General features: G+C 40.8%; 1 protein-coding gene across 2 annotated transcripts in view; it reads right to left on the bottom strand.

The window, feature by feature from the left end:
* Positions 1–2,323: 2,323 nt before the first annotated feature.
* Positions 2,324–27,789, bottom strand: part of htr1fa (5-hydroxytryptamine (serotonin) receptor 1Fa) — a 128,784-nt gene continuing 103,318 nt past the window's right edge. For both annotated transcript variants that reach the window (XM_034187242.1, XM_034187243.1), the window contains exons 2-3: positions 17,090–17,202; positions 2,324–4,104 (exon numbers count right to left, since the gene is read on the bottom strand). In XM_034187242.1, the coding sequence (XP_034043133.1) occupies positions 2,898–4,103 (1,206 nt within the window). In that variant the 5' untranslated portion in view covers position 4,104; positions 17,090–17,202 and the 3' untranslated portion in view covers positions 2,324–2,897. The remainder of the gene's footprint in view (positions 4,105–17,089; positions 17,203–27,789) is intronic.

Here is a 27,789-nt window from a genome sequence, read left to right as displayed (position 1 = left end):
CTGGCTGAAACGTAAATTAAAACAAGCTGAGTAATTAGTATTAACTGAGGTTAACAACCTAGGACATCCAGTGTAAGACGTGCCAAATCAACATGCAGATCAACCTTGGCTGTAGTGACCCAAAGTGAAAACAAGGGAGAAACCAAAGGAACTTTGCTAGATTGTGATACATCAGAGCAGGTAGAAATTGATCCAGTGAACTTCTGGAGTTTGGATAACTTGATTTACCATTGAAGCCACATCTTCCCCTCTGAGGCACAAATTTGTGTCTTTGTTGTTTGGGGGAATGGACATGTTGTTCTTGGTGGCCCAATGCCAAAGTATTCTCTTGTTTGCCAAAGTGTCCTTGAGAAAAACACTGATCTTCATACTGCACTAAGTCCTAATAATAATGGCAGTTGGAAATGGGCCAGCATGAAAAAGAGTGTGTGGTTGTAATGACCGTGGCTGAGTCTGAATACCTGAAATTTATTTTAAATTAACTGAATGTCTGCGGTATACTTGAAAATATATACTTGATTATGATTTTTAATGCATGATTTATTTGACTCAGTTCATTGGGATCTTGAAACTGATGGACTAACTTAAAGGACATGTCGCACAGTTTTTAACGTCCCAGTTAGTAAAACAACATAAAAGTACTCATGACTAAGTCTCTCTGCACACGTGCTAATAATTAGTGATCACTGGTGTATTTTATTCCTCTCACTCTGAGCGTTAGCAGGTGCATTTCTGGATAACGTCTCACTCGGCAATTCTCAATTTTTCGGCGTGTGACGTACATTTTAGAATGAGCAGAAACATCCCGATGACTGTGGAAAACGAACCTGATCCATCCAAAAATGAAGCTCCTGAGCTGTGTTCAAAAGTGATGGCTCAGATTTACAGAAGATTTACAGGACAAGAGACGACACACTTCAAAACTCTTAACTTTCAGAGTGTTGGATTTTGGAACCTAAAGTGTTGTGACACGCTGTTTGTGTGGATGCTGGTTTACTGAAGCTGTGTACATGGACGTGGAGACATCACTGTGACCCATTTTTTAAAAGACTGCCTGGACACGGAGATGGATTTGTTACATTGGAAAAAGTCAGAATACATTATTTCCAGGAGTTAATGGTCATTATTTTATGTGTCAGTTTGCAATCTCACACGCGCGTGTGCGCTTCTTTGATCGTGGGGAGTATAACACGACGATGCATCTGGCATGTTCAGGATTTTACCCCTTTTGTGTTTCGTGGCAACTTTTTTTTTTTACTTTGAGAGAATGTGAATTTGGAGCTGGAATGTGTGTATGTATGTACAGTATGTGTGCTGCGAAACTTCCTCTGTTTGTATGTGTGCGCTGTGCAGCTGATGAGATGCTCGTTTTTCCCCGGGAGTAGATGTATTTTTTTTAGATTTTATTGATAACAACCCTCATAATTAATCATACACAAAGCTGATCCTCCAGCAGATTGTTGTTGGCAGGCTGCGTTCATGGCTCATGGCTGCAGGAGCACATAAACCTTCTTGGAGCCGTAGCTTTTACTGTGACAACATCAAAATGAACAGTTTTCACTTAAAAACAAGTCATCATAACACAACATCATATACTTATGTAAACTTTGGAATTCATTTGTGCCTCAGTTCTTAATGTTAGCAGCTACATTCCATTGAAGTGCACGCTGAGATGTGTCGAGTAGCTGCATCACTTGTCGTAAACGCTGAGTATTCACAAGTAGATTGTTTTTGGATGTCTCTGTAGCTGTTTGTTGCGAATGGTATATACTTTGAAACCGGTCACGGAAGTGCACAAAGTAATCCCAGTGGATCATTGGATGGTCACTAATCTTAGTTGTTATGATTTTGTGGCGACATGTCCTTTAATAGACTAAATTAATCAGGTTTTACAATGTAGCCTGAAATAGGGTCACTTAGTGATACTGTGCACACTATGGGGAGAAATGTGCAAATCTCTTCCTGTCTTTTTTTGGTGAACTTTGCTTTTAAACGTTCATCTCATTTTCACACACTTTATACAAATTTCATAATGACACCTCTTGTTGAATTGATGCAGGTTTATTTCCCCATTTGTATTTTTTTTTTTTTTTTTGCATTGGTTAGAGTTGTCTTAATGTGGAAGCATTGTGTCTCCTATCAGCCCCTGTAGAAAGGAACTAATGTGTTATGAATTTAAGGACATGTGCAACATGCTGCCACTTGTGGAACGCACACTTACGCCAATACTTACCTGACAAAATCCCACAGCATAGCTACTCAGTAGATATAATAACCTATGAAGTTATTTACACTGTGGACACACTGCCTGATTTTTGAATGCTTTGCAAAGCTGAAAAGCATAATCTCATGTTAACAAATACTGAGACAGACAATCATATAAAGTCATCCTCTGTATATGACAACCATAGAATTTCATAGGGTGGTATGCAGTGGTATTTTACACAGTTCTGGGTTTCACTGAAAGCATGGACTAGATAAAAGAAGGTCAGTAGATGGAACACACATAATGGTCAGCTATTCTCAGAACTTTAAATGGGGCTGACCACTAATGCCCAGAACTCAGACCTCAAAAAGGTCAGCAATGGCCCATTTTTGAAAATCCAACATGTCAGGGTCCCACCACACACCAATTAATATCAAGAAGATCTCAGGCTGTGCTATTAATAGCAGGACTTGGACTTCACTGTAGAGCTGCAAATGTCACTGCTTAGCTGGTGCCATTTAGGCTGTCCAAATGGCCAACGGAATGTCTGTAAATGGGTGTCAATCCTTTTCTCTTTGAGATCTGTCATCCAAGTACATCCAGTTAGCACTTTCTACAATCTCATCATTAGTCTACTTCAACCCTGTTATGTTTGGATGTGCATGGGCGTGATCGTGCATAATCTTAACCGTCAGAGGCAATAACTGCACCGAACCAGTTTTTGAAAAGCTTTTTTGAAGTCTTCATTGAAGATCGTGTAAATGAGGGGATTGATGAGTGAGTTTAAGTAGCCTAACCATGTCAGAAAATCAGCCATCTCCATCGAAGTGCTGCAAGAGCTGCAGGTGTTGACAATTACCTCCTTGACAAAAAATGGCAACCAACAGATAACGAAAGCCCCCAATATCAGCCCCAGCGTGGATGCTGCTTTGCGTTCCCGTGAACCTGAGATCCGCGGCCCTTGGTACAACTGGCTTCGTCGTGACTCGTTCCGGTTTGACTCATTCTGACGCATCTTGCACCGAAAGGCCTTTACAGAAACACGTGCACGTTCACGTGGATTTTCTTCAGTTGATGCCTCAGAGAAGGATTTATCTTGAGGACTCATGGGCTCTGGACTTTGTGGCCCCCCATCATCAACATCATCACCATCCCCAGCAGGATAGGTGGAGGGGATCATGCTCCCGTTGGTCATGCATGAGTGACGGCTAGCCCTGCTAGCCTCCCTGCGCATGTAGAGGGTCTGAGCAGCTCGATATATTTTGTAGTAGAGGATGAGGATAAGCAGCAGGGGGATGTAAAATGCTCCAAAGGTGGCATAGAGAGTGAAGGCCATATGATGATGGGTGATGATGCACTGGTCTTCATGTTCTGCATCCCCGCTGTAGTACCGCCACACCAACGGAGGAAGTGATATGAGGATGGACAACAGCCACACCACTGCCACCATCGCACCAGCCCTGGCTCCAGTGCGTTTGCGAGAGTACTCCACCGCATCAGTAATGGCCCTGTAACGGTCAATGGCGATTGCAGCGAGGTGAAGAATGGAGCATGTGCAGCAGGTAATATCTACACTCAACCAAATGGTACACACCACCTGACCCATGACCCAGCTCTCCTTCTGGATGTAGATTATGCTGAAGGGCATCACCAGCACAGCCACCAGCAGGTCAGTTGCTGCTAATGAACAGATGAGGTAGTTGGCCGGGTGGTGTAGCTTGCGGGTTACCGCGATAGCCGTAATCACCAAGCAGTTGAAGAACGTTGTGAGGATTGCCACTATAGACAGGGTGATGGTAAGCATGATCTTACTGGAAGGAGCTGCAGGGTTTTCCAGTGAGTCACAATCACTGCTGTTTGTAGCAAACATTCCATCAGTACAGTTGTCAAAATCCATTCTGCAAGAAAAGTGGAGAAACAATTTTGTGATTTTATATATATATATATATATATATATACACTCAACAAAAATATAAATGCAACACTTTTGGTTTTGCTCCCATTTTGTATGAGATGAACTCAAAGATCTAAAACTTTTTCCACATACACAATATCACCATTTCCCTCAAATATTGTTCACAAACCAGTCTAAATCTGTGATAGTGAGCACTTCTCCTTTGCTGAGACAATCCATCCCACCTCACAGGTGTGCCACATCAAGATGCTGATTAGACACCATGATTAGTGCACAGGTGTGCCTTAGACTGCCCACAATAAAAGGCCCATTCTGAAAGGTGCAGTTTTGTTTTATTGGGGGGGATACCAGTCAGTATCTGGTGTGACCACCATTTGCCTCATGCAGTGCAACACATCTCCTTCGCATTGAGTTGATCAGGTTGTCAATTGTGGCCTGTGGAATGTTGGTCCACTCCTCTTCAATGGCTGTGCGAAGTTGCTGGATACTGGCAGGAGCTGGTACACGCTGTCGTATACGCCGGTCCAGAGCATCCCAAACATGCTCAATGGGTGACATGTCCGGTGAGTATGCCGGCCATGCAAGAACTGGGACATTTTCAGCTTCCAAGAATTGTGTACAGATCCTTGCAACATGGGGCCGTGCATTATCCTGCTGCAACATGAGGTGATGTTCTTGGATGTATGGCACAACAATGGGCCTCAGGATCTCATAATGGTATCTCTGTGCATTCAAAATGCCATCAATAATGCACCTGTGTTCTTCGTCCATAACAGACGCCTGCCCATACCATAACCCCACCACCACCATGGGCCACTCGATCCACAACATTGACATCAGAAAACCGCTCACCCACACGACTCCACACACGCTGTCTGCCATCTGCCCTGGACAGTGTGAACCGGGATTCATCTGTGAAGAGAACACCTCTCCAACGTGCCAAATGCCAGCGAATGTGAGCATTTGCCCACTCAAGTCGGTTACAACGACGAACTGGAGTCAGGTCGAGACCCCGATGAGGACGACAAGCATGCAGATGAGCTTCCCTGAGACGGTTTCTGACAGTTTGTGCAGAAATTCTTTGCAAACCGATTGTTTCAGCAGCTGTCCGAGTGGCTGGTCTCAGATGATCTTGGAGGTGAACATGCTGGATGTGGAGGTCCTGGGCTGGTGTGGTTACACGTGGTCTGCGGTTGTGAGGCTGGTTGGATGTAGTGCCAAATTCTCTGAAACGCCTTTGGAGACGGCTTATGGTAGAGAAATGAACATTCAATACACGAGCAACAGCTCTGGTTGACATTCCTGCTGTCAGCATGCCAATTGCACGCTCCCTCAAATCTTGCGACATCTGTGGCATTGTGCTGTGTGATAAAACTGCACCTTTCAGAGTGGCCTTTTATTGTGGGCAGTCTAAGGCACACCTGTGCACTAATCATGGTGTCTAATCAGCATCTTGATATGGCACACCTGTGAGGTGGGATGGATTATCTCAGCAAAGGAGAAGTGCTCACTATCACAGATTTAGACTGGTTTGTGAACAATATTTGAGGGAAATGGTGATATTGTGTATGTGGAAAAAGTTTTAGATCTTTGAGTTCATCTCATACAAAATGGGAGCAAAACCAAAAGTGTTGCGTTTATATTTTTGTTGAGTGTATATATATATATATACACATTTTGAACAATGAATTTCCATTCCATTTCTCAAAGTCATATATTTCCTTGGAGAGCACACCATCAATTAAAACTGCTCAAGGTAATATTCTCGAACTAGTTAGCAGTTACAAGTATTTGGGATTAACTACTGACATGGAGCTTTCCTTTTAAAATTCATCTTAAACACTTCAAATTAAGGGTGAAGCTCGGCTTCCATTTTAGAAATAAGTCATGTTTCCCCTTAACTGCCCGGAAGCTCCTGATAACTGCTACCTCCCTGCCCTTACTGGACTATGGCGATGTTGTATACAGGTGCGCCTCAACCTTCTGTCTACAATCCCTGACCCCACTGTATCACAGTGCCTTAAGATTCATCACTGGCTGTCACCGCCTCACACACCACTGTGAGTTGTATGCCAAAGCTGGCATGCCCTCTTTGAATGTAAGATGATATACACATTGGATGATGGTGATTTACAAGATTCTTACTGTACTGGTTCCAACCTATTTACCCAGTTTACTTCAGAGATCGGAAAGCCGTTATGCTCTGCATTTGAACGACATGTTACGTTTCCGTGTACCTCGTGTCCACACTAAAATGGGAAAGGAAGCTTTAAGTTTTTCTGCTCCCTCTGATTGGAATATCCTCCAGTCTGAACTGAAAATGTCCGGTTTAACTTCCTTGAATGCCTTCCGCTCTGTGTCTTTAAAGTCTTATCTGTTTTTTTCCCACACATCGTTACAACTCACAATGACCAAGATGATTGTATTTTATTTGCAATTAATGTTCTCTTGATGATCTTAACCTGTCTATTATGACGTGTGCTGCTGCCTTTCTTGGCCAGGTAACCCTTGCAAAAGAAGTCTCAGTCTCAATGGGATTTTATCTGGTTAAATATAAGGTTATTATTATGATATTCATTTTATGTGTACAGCCTGTCATATAAAATAATAGCCCAGTCTCATGACTTTTTTCGCGATCCCATCACAAAATCATGAAAAAACATTTTCGTGATGCCGTGTTTTATATTTTACTATTTCTAACCCTACCCCTAACCCTAACTCTAACCATAACCCCCACAGAACCCCCCCCACATCTCCCCGCATTTCGCGATACCGTCATGACAAGAATTTGTGCCCCGTTACGAGAATGTAGTGCTTTTTGTGACAGTATCACGAACCAACAGATTAATGCACTTTCATAATGCCATCATGAACTGCAGGGAGGCTGGAGCCAAATCAATGTTAGCAAGCCTTTGAATGACCCCATAAAAAAAAACAAAATTGCTGAAAAGTAAAATGTTTAGTTTTAATGCATTTTGCAATGTTATTATCATTATTTACAATATAAAATGGCAGTGATATTAATAAAATTGTATTGGGGCATTCAAAAAAAAAAAAATACTAATGAGAGCTAACTTCAAAGAATGGTGCAACATTAATGTTAAGTAATGTTTCAGAAAAATACCTAAAGCTGGCCGTATTTCTCAGAAAGGTTTGTATTGCTAACATACTGACAATTACAAAGTAAGTTACCAGCACTATGTTGTCACTGTTTTGAGAGTATGGTGGAGTTTTAACTGCTGGTGTTTCCTTTATTCTCATTCATTCACTCTCGATTTTTCAAAAACAGATTTCTTAGAAACTAAGCAATTGTCAAAGGTGAGTACAGCACTCAGGGCACTTGTTTCAATATTACGAGGGTTGTAAAAAGTGAAGCTGTCATTTTATCAGCCATTTCAAAAAGATTAGTCAGTGAGTACTGGACAAATGGGAGAAAAACCATAAATTTTACTCAATGCAAAATCCAGAGCATTGTCACAACTAAGTCATCACATTTTGATGCAAATGGTTCACTTTGACTGAACCTCAATATCTGAGTCGGGTACCCCTGTTACGTCAATATGTGATGTGTGGGGAATCGCTAACCCCACCCTAAACCTTTACCATAACCATAAACAAATCACAGATGAGTGTTCTCTGATGAGGTGAAAGTAAAGCAGATAGTTCCATGTGCTGTCAGACAGACATGGCACAGTTGTCAAAAAAATTGTCTCTCCACCAGTCACACAATGATGCAATGGGGTTGCAAAACTCAACGCATCATAACTTGTCACATCATAATGAAAAAGGGCCATGATCAAATGTAAAAATGTGAGTTGGGAGTGACAATGTGTTACAAAATCTACTGGGAATACTTTCATGGGACAAAATATAGGAATGACTATCCATTAATTTATTAATTTATGAAATTAATTTATGTAGGCTTTTCAAACTATGGGAAAACTGCTTCAAAGTAATGAAATAATCAATTATAAAACTCCCACAAACAACTTTAATTACAGTATGTAACAAATTTTTATTTTTGTTTTGTTCCTGAGTACACAATGTGTTTTCCTAACCTGTTATGCCTTAAATAAATAGAAAATAGTTGTTATTCCACAGAAACTTTGCTTCTGTGATCAGGACAATGATATTTTGAAATTTGTCTGATTTCAAGAATATTCTCGATTTGCGTTCACTACTACTGAGTAGTCTTCTAGAATATTCTTTAACTGCTAGAACTGTCCAGAATTTTCTAGAAGTTTCCATAGACTTTAGACATAAGCAGTTGAAATATAACACTTAGAAGCAAGGAACAAAAATTGTCTTACATAGTGTTATGGATAACAACAAGGTAATTGCATATGACTCTAATGACAGGTTTGGATCACTCATAAGCTGTATTTGTACCTCCAAAGACACTCAAAAAACAAAAACAAACAAAATAATAATAATAAAAAAAGAAATCATGATTTTTTAAATGATTCATGCCACTTTCAACAAATCTGTTCATATGAGTGGTTCTTGTAAGAGGGTACATGCTCAAGATAAAAGAAGACATGGTCTATAAATGCTTTGAAAAGCATTTATTTCAACTTACCCTCCAAAACCTTTTTAACATAACCCTACAAAAACATGCTTATTTGAGGTCTGCTCCTTTCTCGGACCAAAGCAGTGTCTCTACATCTGGAGTTGATTCTTGGATGCCAGTGTCAGGGACTCAGCACTCTCCTAGACTGAGCACCGCCACCCCACCCCGCCTTCACTGCGCATTTGTCATTTCGGAGCGTTAGCAGTGATTAACAGATTATCGGTTCGTTTCTACTTAAAACTGACTTTAGAATGATTTAAGAGGCATTACTTTGTCATCTGATGGCTAATAATCACATTATCTCCTTTGATCACTTTAGATTGTGGAGCGTCACACTCAGAGTCAGTCTCAAACATGCTGCTATGGTGCTCTGATTGCTCCCTTGTCTTTTCTTATTAAATAATGCTGATTTTATGTGGAACTGATTGTTGTATAAAAGCTTCAGATATCTGTCGCTGAGATAGAGGATGACTGGAGTGCAGTTTGAAGCAGAAACGAGGTGAATTGCTGCTGACGCTCCAAAATGACGCTTGCAGTGAAGGCGCAATGAAGACGGGGAATGCTGAGCTCCTCGCACCGGTGTCGCAGACCGAATGGTCCCCCTTAAAAATTGGTCCACCCTGCCTTCACTGTGCATGCGTCATCAGCCACAATTCATGGATTATCACCTAGTTTCTGCTTAAAACTGAAATCCAGTCATCATCTGTCTCAGCGACAGATCAGAAGCTTCTGTAGAACAATCATTTCCACATAAATTCAGCATTAATTCATCATAAAAGAGGGAGGAAGCAATGAGAACGACACGGCTACACAGACTGCTAGCTGATGTGTTCACTGGGCGTCCTGTCTGGTCCGCCCGTCTCTGGTCCCATGTCCTCCCTGCTTTGGTCTTTGTTGCAGTCTGTTTGTGTCCACTTTCCACTTTGATCCTCTGATTTTGATTTTCAGTTTAAGATTACTTTGGTCACTGGTTTTATTTTGCATTTTACCATTAGCGTCATTGCTTGTAATTTCTGTTAGTTTTGGCTTTTGTCACATATTAGTTTCAGCCCATGCCTTTAATTCTCTTGTTGATACTTTCCACTTTTCACCTTTGTTTTTCTTGGTTTTGTTTCTTTGCTCCTTCCATGTGTAGATTATTTTACATTATATTTTGGATTCACCTTTCAGTTTATTACTGTCTGCTTAGTGTTCACTCTAGTGCACTTTCTTGCACCAGCTCACCTCATCTTTGTCTCCTCCCTCCACTTCTGTGTGCTTTTCTTTTTGTGTCACTGCACTCTCTTGCTCTCATCTTCATCTCTTTGTTCCCCACACCTGTGCCTTGTTTGCTGTGATTGCCACCTCTGTTATTTAAGCCTTGTGTGTGTTTTTCTTCTTGCTAGTTCGTTGTTTCTGTAAATAGTTTCTAAGCCTTTTGTTATAGTCCTGATTGCCTTGCTGATTTTTTTTTTTTTTAACTTTGCGTTGTGTTTTTGGATCATGGTTTTGTCTCAGCCTTTGAACTCTTAGTGCAGCAGATAGCATAATATTTATAGAGGAATGCTTCAGATACTATGCAAGCACCAAATTCGGCACAAATACTCCTTAGACCAGGGGTAGGCAATCGTGCCATGAAGGGCCGAGACACTGTAGGTTTTCCTTACTACCAATTGCCTCAGCAGGTAATTTCATTCATGATCAGGTGTTTCAGCAGGTGATTTCATTGACGATCAGGTGTTTATGTTCAGGGGAGAAGCTCATCAGCAATCCACCTGCTGAGGTGATTGGTTGCAACGAAAACCTGCAGTGTCTCGGCCCTCGCTGCCCACCCCTGCCTTAGACATTACTCTTGTGAAAAAACAGAGTAGCCACTTGAATTTTCAATAGGCGGCCAGGGAGTGCTCAGCTGAAGAATTACACAGGGGTCAACATTTAAAAATGCTCCAATAATACTGAAAACTGTACCACATTGTCTGAACCTAAAGATTTAACTATACTATAGTTTTAACTATCTATGACTAAATGTTATGGAGTTATGAGGTAAAAACAGCAAGAATGGTGACAAAGGTCAATTTCAGTTTGTACAGGGGTCAAAAGTTAAAGTTGCTACAATTTTGGTAAAAACTGATGCAAATTATTGGTTGAGTTAAAAGGGTTTCAAAAAGGAATAGTTTGCACCATGTGTCATCCTTAGTTATCATGTTATGGGATAACATATGTCACATGTGTAGTGTTTAATAAATTTACAGATATTCAGGCCTCACAACGGGGGACCAAAATAAATGTAGTGTATTTATTTATAGTAAAAGATGTAACCATTTAGTTAAATCTAGATCAGCTCACACCGGAGCACCATAAGAATGTAGTGAATAAGCAGGTAAGCTCCTAAATTGAATTAGATCGCATTAGGCCCAATCTGATGAGTCACCAAAATAATTAACAATTTAGGGTTTAATAATTATTATTTAATTATTATTTGGGGCACCACCTAATTATAGCATAGGTACTTTAATTTAAACATTCATTCATTAATCAGTCTCAGTTAAATCAGTCTCAGTTAATCAGTCTCTGATCTGAAAGTGAATTCACAATATGATTGACCGCAGGTTTCCTTCTGAACACAAAATGAACCACAGCAGAAATATTTACAATTTATTTACAAGTAATGAACAGTTTACTGGCATTTTCATGGACAGTGATTAAATAAGTTCATTCATGGAAACAATTTTCTTACTCACTCATGAGACATTGAAAGAGAGAGAGAGCGATAAAGCTTAAATACTTTAAGTAAATAAACCTGATTAGAATTTAGAGATGAAATTTGAAGCAGATTACTAAGAAAAATATTAAACAAACATATGAATATGCTTAAAATGAATAATAATAATAAGGAGGAGCCACTTTGTATCCATTAACAACAAACCCTTTTTTCTGGAACCTTTAACTGGGTCACTTAGCTGGTCCGTTGAAAAGGTGGTTCGGAGGGATCCATCCATCCGTCTGTCTGTCATGCTCACTTGGGTCAAGGGATTAACTCAGCAGTCTCCCCAGGCAATCCCAAAGGGTTGTGTCAGCTTTACCAACAGGATGGCTGATGGTCAGCACCGTCGTCAGCTTGTAGGAACACAGGGGCGGAAGGTGTTTATTGAAAATGGTTTCTGGTAGCTTTTAAAAAGTTTGTTGGAGCCAGATTAAAAATCTTTGGGAATTTAGAAAAAATTTAAACTTTAAAAGCATTGAAAAACAAAATAGCCGACAGAAAAGAAGAGTCGCTTTTCTGTAAATTCGCTATTAATTTGAAAAGTTCAGCTCGGAAGTTCTCTTATAAAGTCAAAAGACTTGATGCACCTTAAAGCATCAGGTTAAAACTTTGTTAAAATGATCAAAAATGAACAAGAATGAATGCCACATGGAAGTGATGTTAAGCTCGAGTCAGTCTGCTTGACACAGCATCGAGCTTTTTGAACCAGAAGTGTCAGTGAGCAGCGTTTCGAGCACGCCCCACCAAGTGACCACGGCGAGCAAGGCCTCATTACGTCACACCACGTGTCGAGCTTCGCGGAAAATTCGAATAATATGGGTGTTTCAATCACTGAACAATACGACCCACCAAGTATTTAAATGAGATGTGAATCGCAGCTCAAACCGTGGGTTTTTGAGAGGAGGAGATTGCTAGCGACACTGTTATTGCCAATTACCACGTGAATCGGAGCCAAGGAAAGCATTAGTTTATATTTAGCTCTAGTTTAGAGTTCATTTAGTATAGTTAGCTACATACACATAGGATCTAACATAGACAGACACACACCATACACAACAGACATCCATTCATATACAACATTTATTCACACAGTACATCAACATAGGTTATAGGTTAGACTATATATTATAGGTAGATCAGAGACTGAGCTGAGTGACTGAAGAGCTGTGATTTTGTTGAAGTGAAAGGTGTGAGAAAGGTGAGTGTGTGTGTGAGAGAGTGAGTAGTGGTGAGGAAGGGACATGGAGGAGCCAGTTCCAAAAAGAGCACGATCAATCGCTTGGGAGCACTTTGACCTAATAAGTCCCAAAAAGGTCAACTGCTTGATTTGTGCTCAAGGGTTGAAGTACAGTAACAATGCGTCGTCAATGCTGTGACACCTGAGGTCCAAACATCCCGAGACATCAATGGCTGCTGCTTCTGTTGCTGCTCCTGCTGCTCCTGGAGCAGGAATCAGGCCATGTAAGCTATATTTTATTCTTTATCTAAGATTAAAACATACTCATAAACAAAAATAGCTCAGCATGTCATACTGTATTTCCATTAAAGGCAGACAAGCTGATTTGGATGAGGCACTGGTGGACTATGTTGTGGAAGATGCACAACTGTTCAAAATAGTGGAGAGCAAAGCCTTCAGGGCTTTACTACAAAGGTTTGACCCAACATATGCCCACCTCCAGAGGAGAAGACCGGCTCAAATACTGGGCGACACGAGTCGCAGTCTATCCCAATTTACAGAGAATGGCCAAAAAAAAAAAAAAAAAATTGTTGATGCCAGCAACATCAGTGCCTTGCGAGCGGGTCAAAGCTGGAGAGGTGGTGACGCAGAAGAGGAGCCGATTAAAGTCCAGCACCGTTGAAATTATTCTTTTCTTGAATAAAAATTGTTGAAAATTGCACAATCACCGTCTCCTATCCCCTCTATTCTAATTTACAAATTACAGCAACATAAGCACCAGTTGCAGAAGCATGTCTTTCTCACTTTTCCAATCACATTTTTTTCCTAATATAGTTTGAGGAATGATAACACAAATCTACATATAGTCTACAATAAAGGCTTTCATAACCATTATGTGTGCATCTGTAGGGACTATTTATTACATTAAAAAGACACAATAATACATATGACTTTTTTTTTTGTTATTATTATTTTTCAAGAACAAACCACATCAGTCATGAATTAATGCAAACATTTGTCAGGGAACTCGCTCAAGGTAATTCTCAAAGAAATCCAGCAGATGTCACCCTTCAAACTGTATCAAACGCATCGAAGCAGTGTGTTGATTTTCAGCCAGTTGTGTTGCAGTGTCTCATTGGTTCATGAGGCTTCAAAATTGCCATCACTACCATGTGGTAGCTTTAGCTTAGATTAGCAATGGGGCCTTGGCCCAAGAATAAAAATTAAGCGTTTAAGAAAGGAAGAGAGAGGCAAGAGAGGGGGCAGAGAAGAGCAGCAGAGAGAGGGCGGCAAGACTCTGTTCTAACTTTTTAAATGGGACTGATGTCACCAAACTCCTCCCATTTAGGGTGTGTAACCTCACAGAAAATCTCATGTGGTCACAGTGCAGACACAAATGATTCAATTATTTAAACACATCAACTATTTTGACATATTATCTGTTCTGAGACACTCATTATTAATTATTAATGGTCAGACACATCCTTTGGATAAACCAGAATATTTCACCATCAACAATACGAGGTCTGTGAGAAACGTAACGGACCTTTTTATTTAAAAAAAAAACTATATGGATTTGATTCATATGTTTTTACGTCAGCCAAGCTTGAACCTTCGTGCGCATGCGTGAGTTTTTCCCATGCCTGTCGGTTACGTCATTCACCTGTGAGCACGCCTTGTGGGAGGAGTGGTCCAACCCCCTCATCGGATTTTCATTGTCAGGAAAGGGCGGAATGATTTGGGCTTTTTTTCCATCAGAATTTTTTCAGAAACTGTTAGAGACAAGCAGCTGGAAACCATTCGAAAAATTTATCTGGCTTTCAGTGAAAATTTTACGGGCTTCACAGAGAATAAGGACTGTTACTACAGCTTTAAGGACGCCCCACAATGGCGCATGGCGCGCCACGCTCCGAGCAGCCATCGAGAGGCAGAAAACACCACATCATTTCTAAATGGATGGCTGTGTGGAGCTGGGCCCGTCATGAGCAATTTCTCTGGTTATCACAAGAGCTGGACATCAGCCATTTGCCGGCAGATTTCACTTTTAACAAGAGATTTTGTCATGGAAAGCCGCGCAGAGGCTTCGCGCGTCAGGACCGATTCGCTGATCGAGCGAGACAAAGGAACACCTCCGTTTCGGAGTGCCAGGGGACAAGTTGGGACATGTCCAGCTCTCCACAATTTCTCTTATACTCACTGGGCTGGTAAGCATTGAAAGCCGAGATAGGCATGTCCCAACTTGTCCCCTGGCACTCCGAAATGGAGGTGTTCCTTTGTCTCGCTCGATCAGCGAATCGGTCGTGACGCGTGAATTGGTTGTGACGCGCGAAGCCTCCGCGCGGCTGTCCATAACAAAATCTCTTGTTAAAAGTGAAATCTGCCGGAAAATGGCTGATGTCCAGCTCTTGTGATAACCAGAGAAATTGCACACGGCGGTCCCAGCTCCACACAGCCATCCGTTTAGAAATGATGTGGTGTTTTCTGCCTCTCGATGGCGGCTCTGAGCGCGGCGTGCCGTGCGCCATTGTGGGGCATCCTTAAAGCTGTAGTAACAGTCCTTATTCTCTGTGAAGCCCATAAAATTTTCACCGAAAGCCAGATACATTTTTCGAATGGTTTCCAGCTGCTTGTCTCTAACAGTTTCTGAAAAAATTCTGATGGAAAAAAAGCCCAAATCATTCCACCATTTCCTCGCAATGAAACAACGACGAGAGAGGTGGAGCAGTGCTCACTCAAAGCCTGCCCACAGGCGAATGACGCAACCGACAGGCGTGGAATACGTGGAAAATGATACTTTTCTCACAGACCTCGCATTAATAATGTAGTCACACTTAAACACATATGAGTTACAATAACATGTCAATAAAATGGAATGATTATATGCAAAGCATTTTGTTGGATTAATCAGTACCACCAACATTAGAAGTCTTTATATATGTGAATCAAAGAATACTGCTGCAAAAGGTCTTTTCCTATGCTTAGACCTAAGTAATAATAGCTGGTTGTGAAGACTCAACGATTTATGGCCACGTCTTATCGTGGGGGATGTTTTGCAGTCTTGAGAGGTTCTGGCCTTAGCGTGAGGCCATAAAGGTGGTTTCTTTGGGCCTGGGCAATTTCAGATTCTGACGTGAAGCCATTATAATGTCATGTAATTCATAGTGACCGAAAATTCACTGATAAAAAGGCAACGGCTCCCCTTTGAAGAACTTTGAATTACAGTTTTGTTTTGCTGTGAATCCCAGTGTTGGTCCATGGGGAATGTCTCCAAGCTTTATCTGAAGATCTCCAGATGACTTAGGAATTTCTCAACTGAGAGGGAAAACACAGTCTTTTGTCTGCAGTTCCCAAGTCAGGTTTTTGTTGAGACAGCATTAATGTATTTTTTTAATTAGAGCAAATTGAGGCCATGGTGCTACACATGTCATAGAATCCAATAGACGTCAACAATGTTTAACCTTTATTTGAGACCAAGCACTCAACACAGTCAAAACTATTTCATTTATTAATCCTATTAGCTCAACTAATAAGTTGCACCACTTTTTTTTTTTTTTTTTTTTTACCAAAATTGGAGTAACCTTAACTTTTGACCCCTGTACAAACTGAAATTGACCTTTGTCACCATTCTTGCTGTTTTTACCCCATAACCTTCATTCATAGATAGTCCAAACTATACCTTTTTGGAATCTTTATGATCAGACAAATAATGAGGTATAGTTTTCAATATGATTGGAGCATTTTAAAATTTTGACCCCTGTGTAATTCTTAAATTGACCCCTCCCTGGCCGCCTGATGAAAATTCAAGTGGCTACTCTGTTTTTTCAAAAGAGTAAAGTCTAAGGAGTATTTGTGCTGAATTTGGTGCTTGCATCACCATTTGAAGGATTATTTCAGGTATCTGCTGCACCATCCGTGTTACTGTGTTTTTGACCTCAGCCTTACCCCTGTCTGATACTGCCAAGCTGACTGCTACTCTGTGTACCGAACAACTGCCTGCTTTTGAGATAAAGACTTTTTTATATATGTCCTACGCTCCTGTGTGTGTCTGCCTTTGTGTCCCCACCCTCTCTGAGCTATGTCGCCTTACAGCATGACATGTCCGTTATTTCAAAGTTCACAGAATATCGCCTCATTTCTGCTTAAAACTGACTTTAGAATGACTTAAGAGGTCATCTGGTGGTTAATAATCACATTAATCCATTTGATTGCTCTGGGTGAAGAGTGTGTCTCAGATGTCCTGTTGTGGTCCGAAATGATGCATGTGGAGTGGAGGCGGCACAGTGGACCAAATTTTAGGGGGGACCATTTGGTCTGCGACACCGGACTGTGGCTGCCTACTGCCTCTAGTGGTTGGATTGTGTCTTACTGCAATTAGGATGAGTTAAATGCAGACGACAAATTTCGTTGTATGTATGTACAATGACAATACAGGCCCTTCTTTTTCTTCTTCTCCAAAACATCTAACAATTTGATTCTACCTGTCTGCTCTATTAAGTTGCTTCTAGTTGGTTCAGTGTGTAGCAGAAAAGCTGCTCTGATCTGTCCTGCCTGCCAGGTCTCCCATCACATCAAGTCTATCATTCATCAGCACCTGGGGGGGTGAGGAGAGAGAAAGAGAAGAGAGGAGAAAGCAAAGTACATGGTTAAAAGCACTAAGTCATACATTCCAACATGGACATTTATGCAACATAAATACATTAAAAAAACCCCTGAGGAAATAATACATTGTTTTCAAACGTACAAATTTGCAAAGGTCCAATTGTTTTTTTTGTTTTTTCTTATTTTTTTTCCCTCCCTGAGTTGACGGTTCTATTGAAGCAATAACATCACCACATTAAAAGTCAGTCCCTTTGGCTTCTCCCTTCTTTTCAGTCGGGGTCTCCACAGCAGAACTGAGGTGGGTTTGCATGCTGATATGGCACAAGTTTTACACTGGATGCACTTTCTGATGCAACTGCCCATTATATGGAGAATGCTTGGCCACCACCCCTACCTCCATAATTTCATGACAGTGATTTTTATATTTTCAGTGGAGGTTCATCTCTCTGTCGCTCTCTTGCTCCTACACACACACACACACACACACACACACACACACACACACACACACACACACACACACACACACACACACACACACACACACACACACACACACACACACACACATATATATATATAAAATGATGATCTGGAGAGTCTCAGGTGTAACCTGGCGGTGTCGGCTTCACTGAAACTTAATGTTCCAGAGGTGTTCTATTGGCTTTAGGTCAGGCAAGCATGCTGGCCAGTCAATGGTATCAGTTCCTTCATCCTTCAGTCGTTTCCTGCATACGCTCGCCACATGAGGCCAAGCATTGTCGTGCACCAGGAGAAACCCAGGACCCATTCACCAGTGTAGGGTCTGACAATGGGTCCAGGGATTTCATCCCCAAACCTAATTAGTAGTCACGGTGCCGTCTAGCCTGTAGATGTCTGTGAGTCCTTCCGGGAATGTGCCTCCCCAGACCGTCTCTGACCCACCACCAAAGCAGTCATGCTGAATGATGTTGCAGGCAGCATAACACCCTCCACAGCATCTCCAGACCATTTCATGTCTGTCATTTGCTCAGGTTGAACATGCTCTCATCTATGTAAAGCACATGGCACCAGTGGCGGATCTGCCAATTCTGGTGTTCTATGGTCAATCAAGCTCCACGGTGCTGGCCAGTGAGCACAGAGCCCACTACAGCACATCAGGCCAACCTCATGAAGTCTGTTTCTGATTGTTTAGTCAAAAAACATTCACATCAGTGGCCTGTTGAAGTTTATTTTGTAGAGCTCTGGCAGTGCTCTTCCTGTTCCTCCTTGCGCACAGGAGCAGATACCGGTCCTCCTGATGGATGACCCTGTCCAACTCTCCTAGAGTAACTGCCTGTCTCCTAGAATCTCCTCCATGCTCTTGAGACTGTACTGGGAGACACAGCAAACCTTCTGGCAATGGCACATTTGCTGTTCTGCAGTTGTTAGTCTTGTGCCGTGACTCACGTGAGAGGTTGATTTCAGCAGAGTTCCGGTTTAGGGCACAATGTAAACACACCTCATGAAATATGGACAGCAAGACAACATCGGGGCACAGTAGAAGTTAATCACAGGTGCTACACCTCCTCTAAATAACCCTCTCAACTTGAGAGAACATGTCGTCGTCGTCATCGTCATAATCACTCGCTGAATTGACACCATCTGCGTCCTTGCTAGCCATTGTTTACATTCCTTTGAAATGGCTGAACTCTGCTGGCACCACGGTGCATGATGGGAAACGTTAAAGTACCGAATATTGATGTAACATCCTGGAGGAGTTGGACTACCTCTACAACCTCTGTAGGGTCCAGGTACCGGGCCATACTACTAGCAGTGATATGGACCCTAACCAAATGCAAAACTAGTGAAACATCAGTCAGAAAAGATGAGGAGGAAAAAACATGTCAGTGGCCTCCACCTGTAAATCCATTCCTGTTTTGAGTGTTGTCTCATTGTTGCCCCTCTAGTGTACCTGTTATTAATTCCTTTAACACCAAAGCAGCTGAAACTGATTAACAACCCCCTCTGCTACTTAACTGACCAGATCAATATGCCAGGAGCTGAATTGACTTGATGCTATACTGTGATTAAAAAGTGTTTCTTTAATTTTTTGAGCAGTGTATATATGCCGATACGATAATTTATGGATCAGCTCTGACATAGTAATGACAAGTAATTATCACCAGATATCTGCAGTTGTTTGTCACATCAGAATGGGCCACCTCAGTGAAGTTGATTTGATACAGAAAGTTTGACATCCATCACATAAAAATAAATGAAAAAATAAAAATCCATTTCGCTTGCAACAAGTGATGACTTTTTCAGACCAGTTGTATTCACACACACACACACACACACACACACACACACACACACACACACACACACACACACACACACACACACACACACACACACACACACACACACACACACACACACACACACACACACAGGTCACATGTCCCAAGGTCTTAAATAGTTTAAAATGTATTGTTATTCATTGTTAATAATTTAGAATGATTTAAACAAAATCAATTTTGCTTCTTTACTCTACTGAACTTTGATCAATCAAAAGTAATACATTACACGTGTCACAAGACCCCTTTTTGTGAAAAAGAAAAAAAAATTAAAGATCAATACCTTTGCAACTTTTCACATCAAAACAATTGTGAGGTACATAAACAAATGTACTCCATGTGACAAAATGCCCCTTTTTACAAAAATATCACCACAGGTGTTTTACAGTCAAAGGGTCAGACAGCTGTTTTTATATTTCAGTGTTTCTATAAAATCATGGATTTTATTGTTTAAATTATTATATAAATAATTCTACATATAGAGCGGTATGGTGGATTAGTGGTTAGCACTGTTGCCTCACAGCAAGAAGGTTCAGGGATTGTTGCCCCTTTGGTCCTTTCTATGTAGTCTTTGCATGTTGTCCCCACTTCCAAAGACATGCAGGTTAGATGGATTAGTGACTCTAACTTAGCTGTGGGTGTGAGGGTGACTGTGTTTGTCTGTCAACAGTGGTCCTCCTTTATTAAGGCCAGCTGAACTGCAGACTAAAAGTGGCCACACCAGAGATAAAATCCAGCATACTCAATATATTGCTACAAGCATGAAGTACGGGGGAAAACATCACAGATTTACAGAGACAAACCATGAGTTTCACTCATTCTAAGTTCAAAACATCACAGCACAAGAATTGTATCCTTTAAAGTCACAAAAAAATGATGGAAAATCAAAATAAGATCAGTCCACAAAGCAGTTAAGCAAATAAATTCTTTAACTTTCCTTGGAAATGTCATACATTACCATCAGGACATGATGCAAGAGTTTCTTCCTGCAGTGCATCTTCAGCGTTTGTATGAATGTTGTTGATCCACATTTTACCAACACTGAAATCAACAGCTAACTTTTTGGAACCTTCTCCTTTCTTATTCGAATGAATGACTTTCACCTTTTCATCTAACGTCAAAAGTTTTCTTTTCCGAGAGTAAAATTTATTGGTCCCAGTCCAAATAGAGGTAAATATACTCTATCACAGTGTAAAATCAATTCTTACTGGAGTAGAAACACTTGACTTGACATGACGGTAGAGCTGATTTCACTCGATAAGAGTGTATTTTACTCTATTTAGACCGGGACCAAATGGTATCCCGGTAGAGTATATTTTACTCAGCAAAATTTACTGCATACTTTTTGCCAACAGGAGCTATTTTTCTTTGTTCTTTTGTTTACTGGAGTAATCTCGCAAGCTCACGTTCGTGGGAGAGTTTTGATGTGACTTCTGTGGGAAAACCCGGTTGGGAATTTCCATGGAATGGCTACTGTTGTGGATTTTCATTGTTTTGAGTGGGCTGCTGGTCGCATTTGAGGGGTGGCCTCTCTTGAGAGGTGAAATCAATGGAAAGACAGTTGTTGCAGTAGAAATGTGACTGTATATGTGTGGTGGCCTCTCCTGAGAGGGGCCACTAATGAGGGGGACCACTGTATATGTGGCTCTGTCACAGGGGTGGTGAAAAGAGGACAATAAGGATAAGGATTCTAGGGGTCATGATTGACAGGGGCCCAGAAAAGCCCCTAATACAATTATAATACTGACAAAATAATATGGGGGGTGTCCCAGTAAGATCTGTTTTCATGGGGCCCAAAATTCCTGGCGGTGCCCCTGCTCTGCAATGGATTGGTGGCCTGTCCAAGGTGCACTCCACCTCTAGCCCACTGACCACTGGGAACAGAAAATTAATGAATGAAGTACATGTATTTAAACAAATTAAGACCTTGTGACACATGACTTGTGTTTGTATGAATATCTCACAACTGGTCCAACATAAATTCATCACTTGTTGCAATCGAACAGGATTTATTTATTTATTTTTGTGACAAATGTCTAATGTCCAATATCAAACCAACTATTGGAATGCTAAAAACTACTGAGGATTTCTGGTAATAAATACTACACCCCACCTCCCATAAGTCTTTCAAGCCTGAATAATTTATGCAATAATGGATTTCTCAGTCATGTTGCAAATTTTCCACCCTGACCACAATTTAAGGTGAGACATCACAGTGGTACGCTGCGTGCAGCCAGCTGTGTGTCACACAAACAACACACAGCAACACATTTGCACTGTTTCTCACATTCATTCTCCATATTACTTCTTCCAGATTGCATGCAATTGTCAACTTGGTCCCGTTCACTCACACACTCACAGCATCAGACTCCGTCTTATGGCTGTTCTATAGCTGTGTGACTGTGCTGATAACTGCAGGTGGACACAGACTAGGGTTCTACATTGTTTCTCAAAATTCTATACCGTACAATGCAATACCTTGGATGTCCAGGACTTGATACATTCATGTGCTTAATACTGCTTAGATTGTTTTTATTGAAATGCATTCATAAAGTATAGTATGGTGATACTGTGTAATCCATCTTTTTAGTACTCTGGTTATACTGCTTAATGTGTGTTGTATTAGTATTTTCTTTTGCACATTTTCACCTTTTATTTGCCTTTACACAATTCCAAATTGACATCACACCCCACGTTTGTTTGATAAGATTAGCAACCACAAAAGCCTTCATCATTTTCATATTTATGGCTTCCCGAACAGTAACTGACCTGATTTTTAAAGCTAAAACTCCAAACAGAGCCTGAGCTTAGACATTTTATATGGCTCATCAATTCCACTTAGTGCAGAACTGTATTAAAAACCTTGGTACAAAGTAATATTAATTAAACATAGTAGTAGTAGTATTAGTAGTAGTAGTCTCAACTGCTGCAGGAAACAGCTGACTAACTGCTCGCCACATCCAGCAATGATATATATATATATATACCATACCTCTTCATCCCAGTACTTCAATAATACCGTGATCCCGTATGGACCCCTACCGACAACCTGATCCGTATATTTGAAGCTCTCTTCAATGATTCATGATAGCAAGGTGATTGCACACAGTTGTGCTTACTTGGGTCACGCTGCGGTCTCAACCACTGATCTTCCTGGTGTGACTGAGCCCTTAGGGAGCTTTGCTGCTTGCTGTCTGCTGAGTGTTCTGCCAGGTTGGCATTAATCTCCTAACGCGTCAGGAATCCTTTCATTTGCACCAGATTCCTCTATACCACAGAGCTGGGCACCTGGCGTCACTCCAGTTTAAAGTGAAGGGCAGGTAGTATTTTGGTTGATGTGGCAACTTTCTGGCTTTAAGAAACACTATAAGAAATCAAGAAAAAAAGATTGTGGCAGTTACGGTTACTTTTTTAGACCAAGCAGAGGAAAAAAATATGGAATCACTCAATTCTGAGGAAAAAATTATGGAATCACCCTGTAAAGTTTCATCCCCAAAACTAACACCTGCATCATATCAGATCTGCTCGTTAATCTGCATCTAAAAAGGAGTGAACACACCTTGGAGAGCTGTTGCACCAAGTGGACTGACATGAATCATGGCTCCAACACGAGAGATGTCAATTGAAACAAAGGAGAGGATTATCAAACTCTTAAAAGAGAGTAAATCATCATGCAATGTTGCAAAAGATGTTGGTTATTCACAGTCAGCTGTGTCTAAACTCTGGACCAAATACAAACAACATGGGAAGGTTGTTAAAGGCAAACATACTGGTAGACCAAGGAAGACATCAAAGCGTCAAGACAGAAAACTTAAAACAATATGTCTCAAAAATCGAAAACGAACGAATGGGAGGAAACTGGAGTCAACGTCTGTGACCGAATTGTAAGAAACCGCCTAAAGGAAATGGGATTTACATAAAGAAAAGCTAAACGAAAACCATCATTAACACCTAAACAGAAAAAAAACAAGGTTACAATGGGCTAAGGAAAAGCATTCGTGGACTGTGGATGACTGGATGAAAGTCATATTCAGTGATGAATCTCGAATCTGCATTGGGCAAGGTGATGATGCTGGAACTTTTCTTTGGTGCCGTTCCAATGAGATTTATAATGATGACTGCCTGAAGAGAACATGTAAATTTCCACAGTCATTGATGATATGGGGCTGCATGTCAGGTAAAGGCACTGGGGAGATGGCTGTCATTACATCATCAATAAATGCACAAGTTTACGTTGATATTTTGGACAATTGAAAGGATGTTTGGGGATGTTTCAAGATGATAATGCATCTTGCCATAGAGCAAAAACTGCAAAAACATTCCTTGTAAAAAGACACATAGGGTCAATGTCATGGCATAGGGTCAATGTCAACGAGTAGATCTGATTTGATGCAGGTGTTAGTTTGGGGGATGAAAATTTATAGGGTGATTCCATAATTTTTTCCTCACAATTGAGTGATTCCATATTTTTTTCCTCTGCTTGGTCTAAAAAAGTAACCGTTACTGACTGCCACAATCTTTTTTTCTTGATTTCTTATAGTGTTTCTTAAAGCCAGAAAGTTGTCATTTGAAATGACTTTAGTTTTGTGTCATGTCTGTGATCTGCTTTTTGTCTACAAAATTAAACAACTGAATGAACATCCTCCGAGGCCGGTGATTCCATAATTTTTGCCAGGGGTTGTATATTTAATAGATGGAAATTCTGCCCATAATTGAATTGAGCTCAGATTTCCATCTAATAAATATATGTAGTCCCAACTAAATTAAATTATGTTGGATGGATGTGCTTTATTTGAGTTGGGGCTACATATATTTAATACATCGAAATCGTACTCATAACTGAATTGAGTTCATCCAATACATCAGTTTTGAGAGTATCACACAAATGACTCATTGGATGAACTCAATTCAATTATGGGCAGGATTTCCATATAATAAATGTATGTAGTCCCAACTAAATTAAATTATGTTGGATGGATGTGCTTTATTTGAGTTGGGGCTACATATATTTAATAGATCGAAATCATACTCATAACTGAATTCAGTTCATCCAATGAGTCAGTTTTTTTTTTTTTTTTTTTTTTTTTTTTTTTAGTGTAAATCCTGTGTGTTTGAGCCTGGCCCCTGGCTTTGCATTGGGATTTCCTATTGCTTAAATAGCAAACTGTGCTCAGACATGCTGAAAACTGAATTGTGGCCACTACACTACTTAATTTCATGTCCACCTCAAAACAGGGCCCCAAAAACCTCCCCACAGCGATTCAATAACACTGTGTTGTATGCCTCACCGACTCCTATTTTAAGGGGATGACAGGTAACATTCTAGCTGGTTGATCTTAATATATGCTTACAAAATGGCTACAACCTCAATCCAGGCTTTTTATTCATAGCTGTCAGATTTGCGCTCAATATATGCACCGCCTTGACTGACAGGCATATTTTTTTCATTGACATGTGACTGTTAAAGTGCTCAACGTTTATTCATTATTTTCTCAAAATGGGTTTATTTTAAAAATTAAGCAACAGGCACACAACAGGGTCGCTTCAGAGAAAAATACAGGATTTAATAATTTCTCACTCATTATCAACATATCTTCAAGATGATTTGCGTAGGAACAAATTATGCAAATTTGTGAGTAATTTTTGTCATATTAACAGATCGTGACTACCTTAGTCTTTATTGCATTTACATTGTGACAGCAAACACAACAGTGACAGCTGAAACAATTTGAAAATCTTTTCAAATGTTAAATTAAACAGTACAACACAAACCATGTATAGATCATCTATCAAGGATTTATCAGGATTCTTGAACGAGTGGCACAAAAGGTAGAGGACACGAATGCAGACCCACAGGCCGAGATGAGGGAATTATCAAAAGGCTTTATCTGGAGGCAAAGCAGTACACGTGTAGGCAGGCAGTGATACAGAGGTAACAGGCAGACGTTGGGCTGAGGCGTAGTCAGAAACAAACAATGTTCAAAAAACACAGTGTGAGACAGAGTATGCAGGCAGAGACCAGAGCAGAGTCCAAAAAGCATAACCAGGGTCATACACCGTAAGGCAACCAGATCAAAGTCAAAACTATGGTGAAAACGAGCAAAAAGGGCTGAGACGAGGTAATCAATAAGAGTCAGGTGTGGTGAAGGTGAGGACGTGGAAAAGATGAGTCCAGCAGGTGCAAGAGAGTGCAGGAAAGTGAAACTAATTAAACAGAAGCAGAGTGAAAGCTGGTGCAAGAGAGTGCAGGAAAGTGAACCTAAGCAAAGAGAAACAGATAATTCAGAGAAGCAGGGATTTCAGTGACAGAAACTAGAAAATAAAATGAGGCCAAAAAAGTTCAACAAGAAAAAAGATCAAAACTAAACTAGAACGGAACTACATGTGGCAATGGCATATAAACAGAAAGTACAATAATTGACTGAAAATAAACAGAAAAGCAGAATGACAAAGTAAATAAAGGGCAGAGACAAAACTAAAACAACACTCACTATAAGGCAAAAGAAAACAAACAGAAAATCACCGGGCAGGATCACAGAAGGAGCGCAAAACCATAACAGGAACCCAGAGAGGGCCAAACCATGACAGGATTGAAGGCATATGAAGAACTGGTGTAAGATGTACAAGAGCACCTCTACCTAACAACTACAACACTTAACCAAGCTAATACTTACACACTAATTTTGCTAATGTTGTGATTTCTCAAGCAAACAGGCTATGAAAGTAACAATCCCGTTCATTCTCATGCAATATCCTCAAGATTTAGTCCATGTTAGGTTTTCATGATATTTTTTGTGTGTGTGCGTGTGTCATAGATCATGCAGAACATCAAGTCAAGTCTGGGAGAATGCGGTGGAGCTGTGCTTTGCCACATCCACAACACCATGGAACTGTATTGGGTCATAGATGGCAACTGCCAATGCAGACAACCGGTCCATTCACACATCTCTAAAATAACCATGCATATGCTGCAGCCAGGTGAAATGTGGGCATTCCCTTGGTCTTCTCAAATGGGCCACACAGACAAAATGTTGAGGCTGACGCTCCCTCATGAAGTGATACTCCTCATCTTAGTCTCTCTTAGAAACCTCTTGTTTGATACAAAATCATTCCAACGGTACCCAATGACACTTCGAAGACACCTAGTGCCAAAGACATCCAGTCTTCTCTTTAGGGCACTGGTTAGCATCCAAGTCTCACACCCATACAGCAAGACAGGCAGCACCAGGACCCGAAAGACTTGGACCTTTGCTCCCTTGCAAAGATATCGGCATCACTGGACCCGGCGCCATCACGTCATCAACCTCGCCCCCTCAGATATGAGAGTTATCAAAAAAAAAAGAAAAAAAACGAAATACTGGAAAATATAGCGCCTCGCAGTTTCGCGGATTTTTTTGGTCCAATTCTGCATGCTTTTTTTTTTTTAACAGCGCATTGTGCTCTCTGTCCTCATCAAGCAGGCCGGTGTTCTGTCGAGATGACAGGACACCTGTTGCGGCACCGCGAAGGGAGAGTACGCGCATTGTGTTCTGCGTGTCTGTTTATAAGAATCTTCTCGCCCAGAAGAAAAAAGAGCACCAACAACTACCCATAACTGTGTTCTTCACTCTGAAAAAGACACCTGCAGTGAGGTGTGAGTGGAAAAAGGCGTGACAGCGGAGCGGCGCCAGGACGAAGAGGCGCGATCAGAGGAACTGTGAAATACTGATCAGTCACTATTAATAATTTCTTATGTGTCCCTAACCCTTGTAGGTTGATCGTTAAAATTAAATTTGTTAGTTCTAAAAGCCATCATAATTATTTATAGGAAAACGTTCTGTTTTTATTTCTCAAACAAATGTTTGGGCCTGAAAACAGGTTGGTCTTATTTTTCTACTAAGGTTTGAACTTTGAGAGTGTTTACACACGAGAGAAAAGTGAGAAAATGTTAATGCCTGTTTGAGAAAAGTGTATAGTGTGTAGTGAGGGGTTTTACAGCCTTAAAACGTCTATAATAATTGTAAAAAATAACGCTGACTACTTCACAGATTTCGCCTATTGCGGGCTATTTTTAGAACGTAACTCCGGGATAAACAAGGGACCACTGTATATCTACATGAAAGGTTTATGTGGGGTTAATCTACTGTCTCGTGTCGTTTCTCAGATCAGTTGTTGGTTTGGTTTTGTGGTATGCAGGAAATCACATGACCGAGGGTCTATACGTTCAAATAATATTTATAAAATACTGTCATCACTCTTTACTCTTAGTCAGTCTCTTA

This window comes from Thalassophryne amazonica, chromosome 14, assembly GCF_902500255.1.
Source record: "Thalassophryne amazonica chromosome 14, fThaAma1.1, whole genome shotgun sequence".
Lineage (NCBI taxonomy): Eukaryota > Metazoa > Chordata > Actinopteri > Batrachoidiformes > Batrachoididae > Thalassophryne > Thalassophryne amazonica.
The sequence above is the reverse complement of the archived record's forward strand: the minus strand, read 5'-3'. Positions and strand labels throughout refer to the sequence as shown.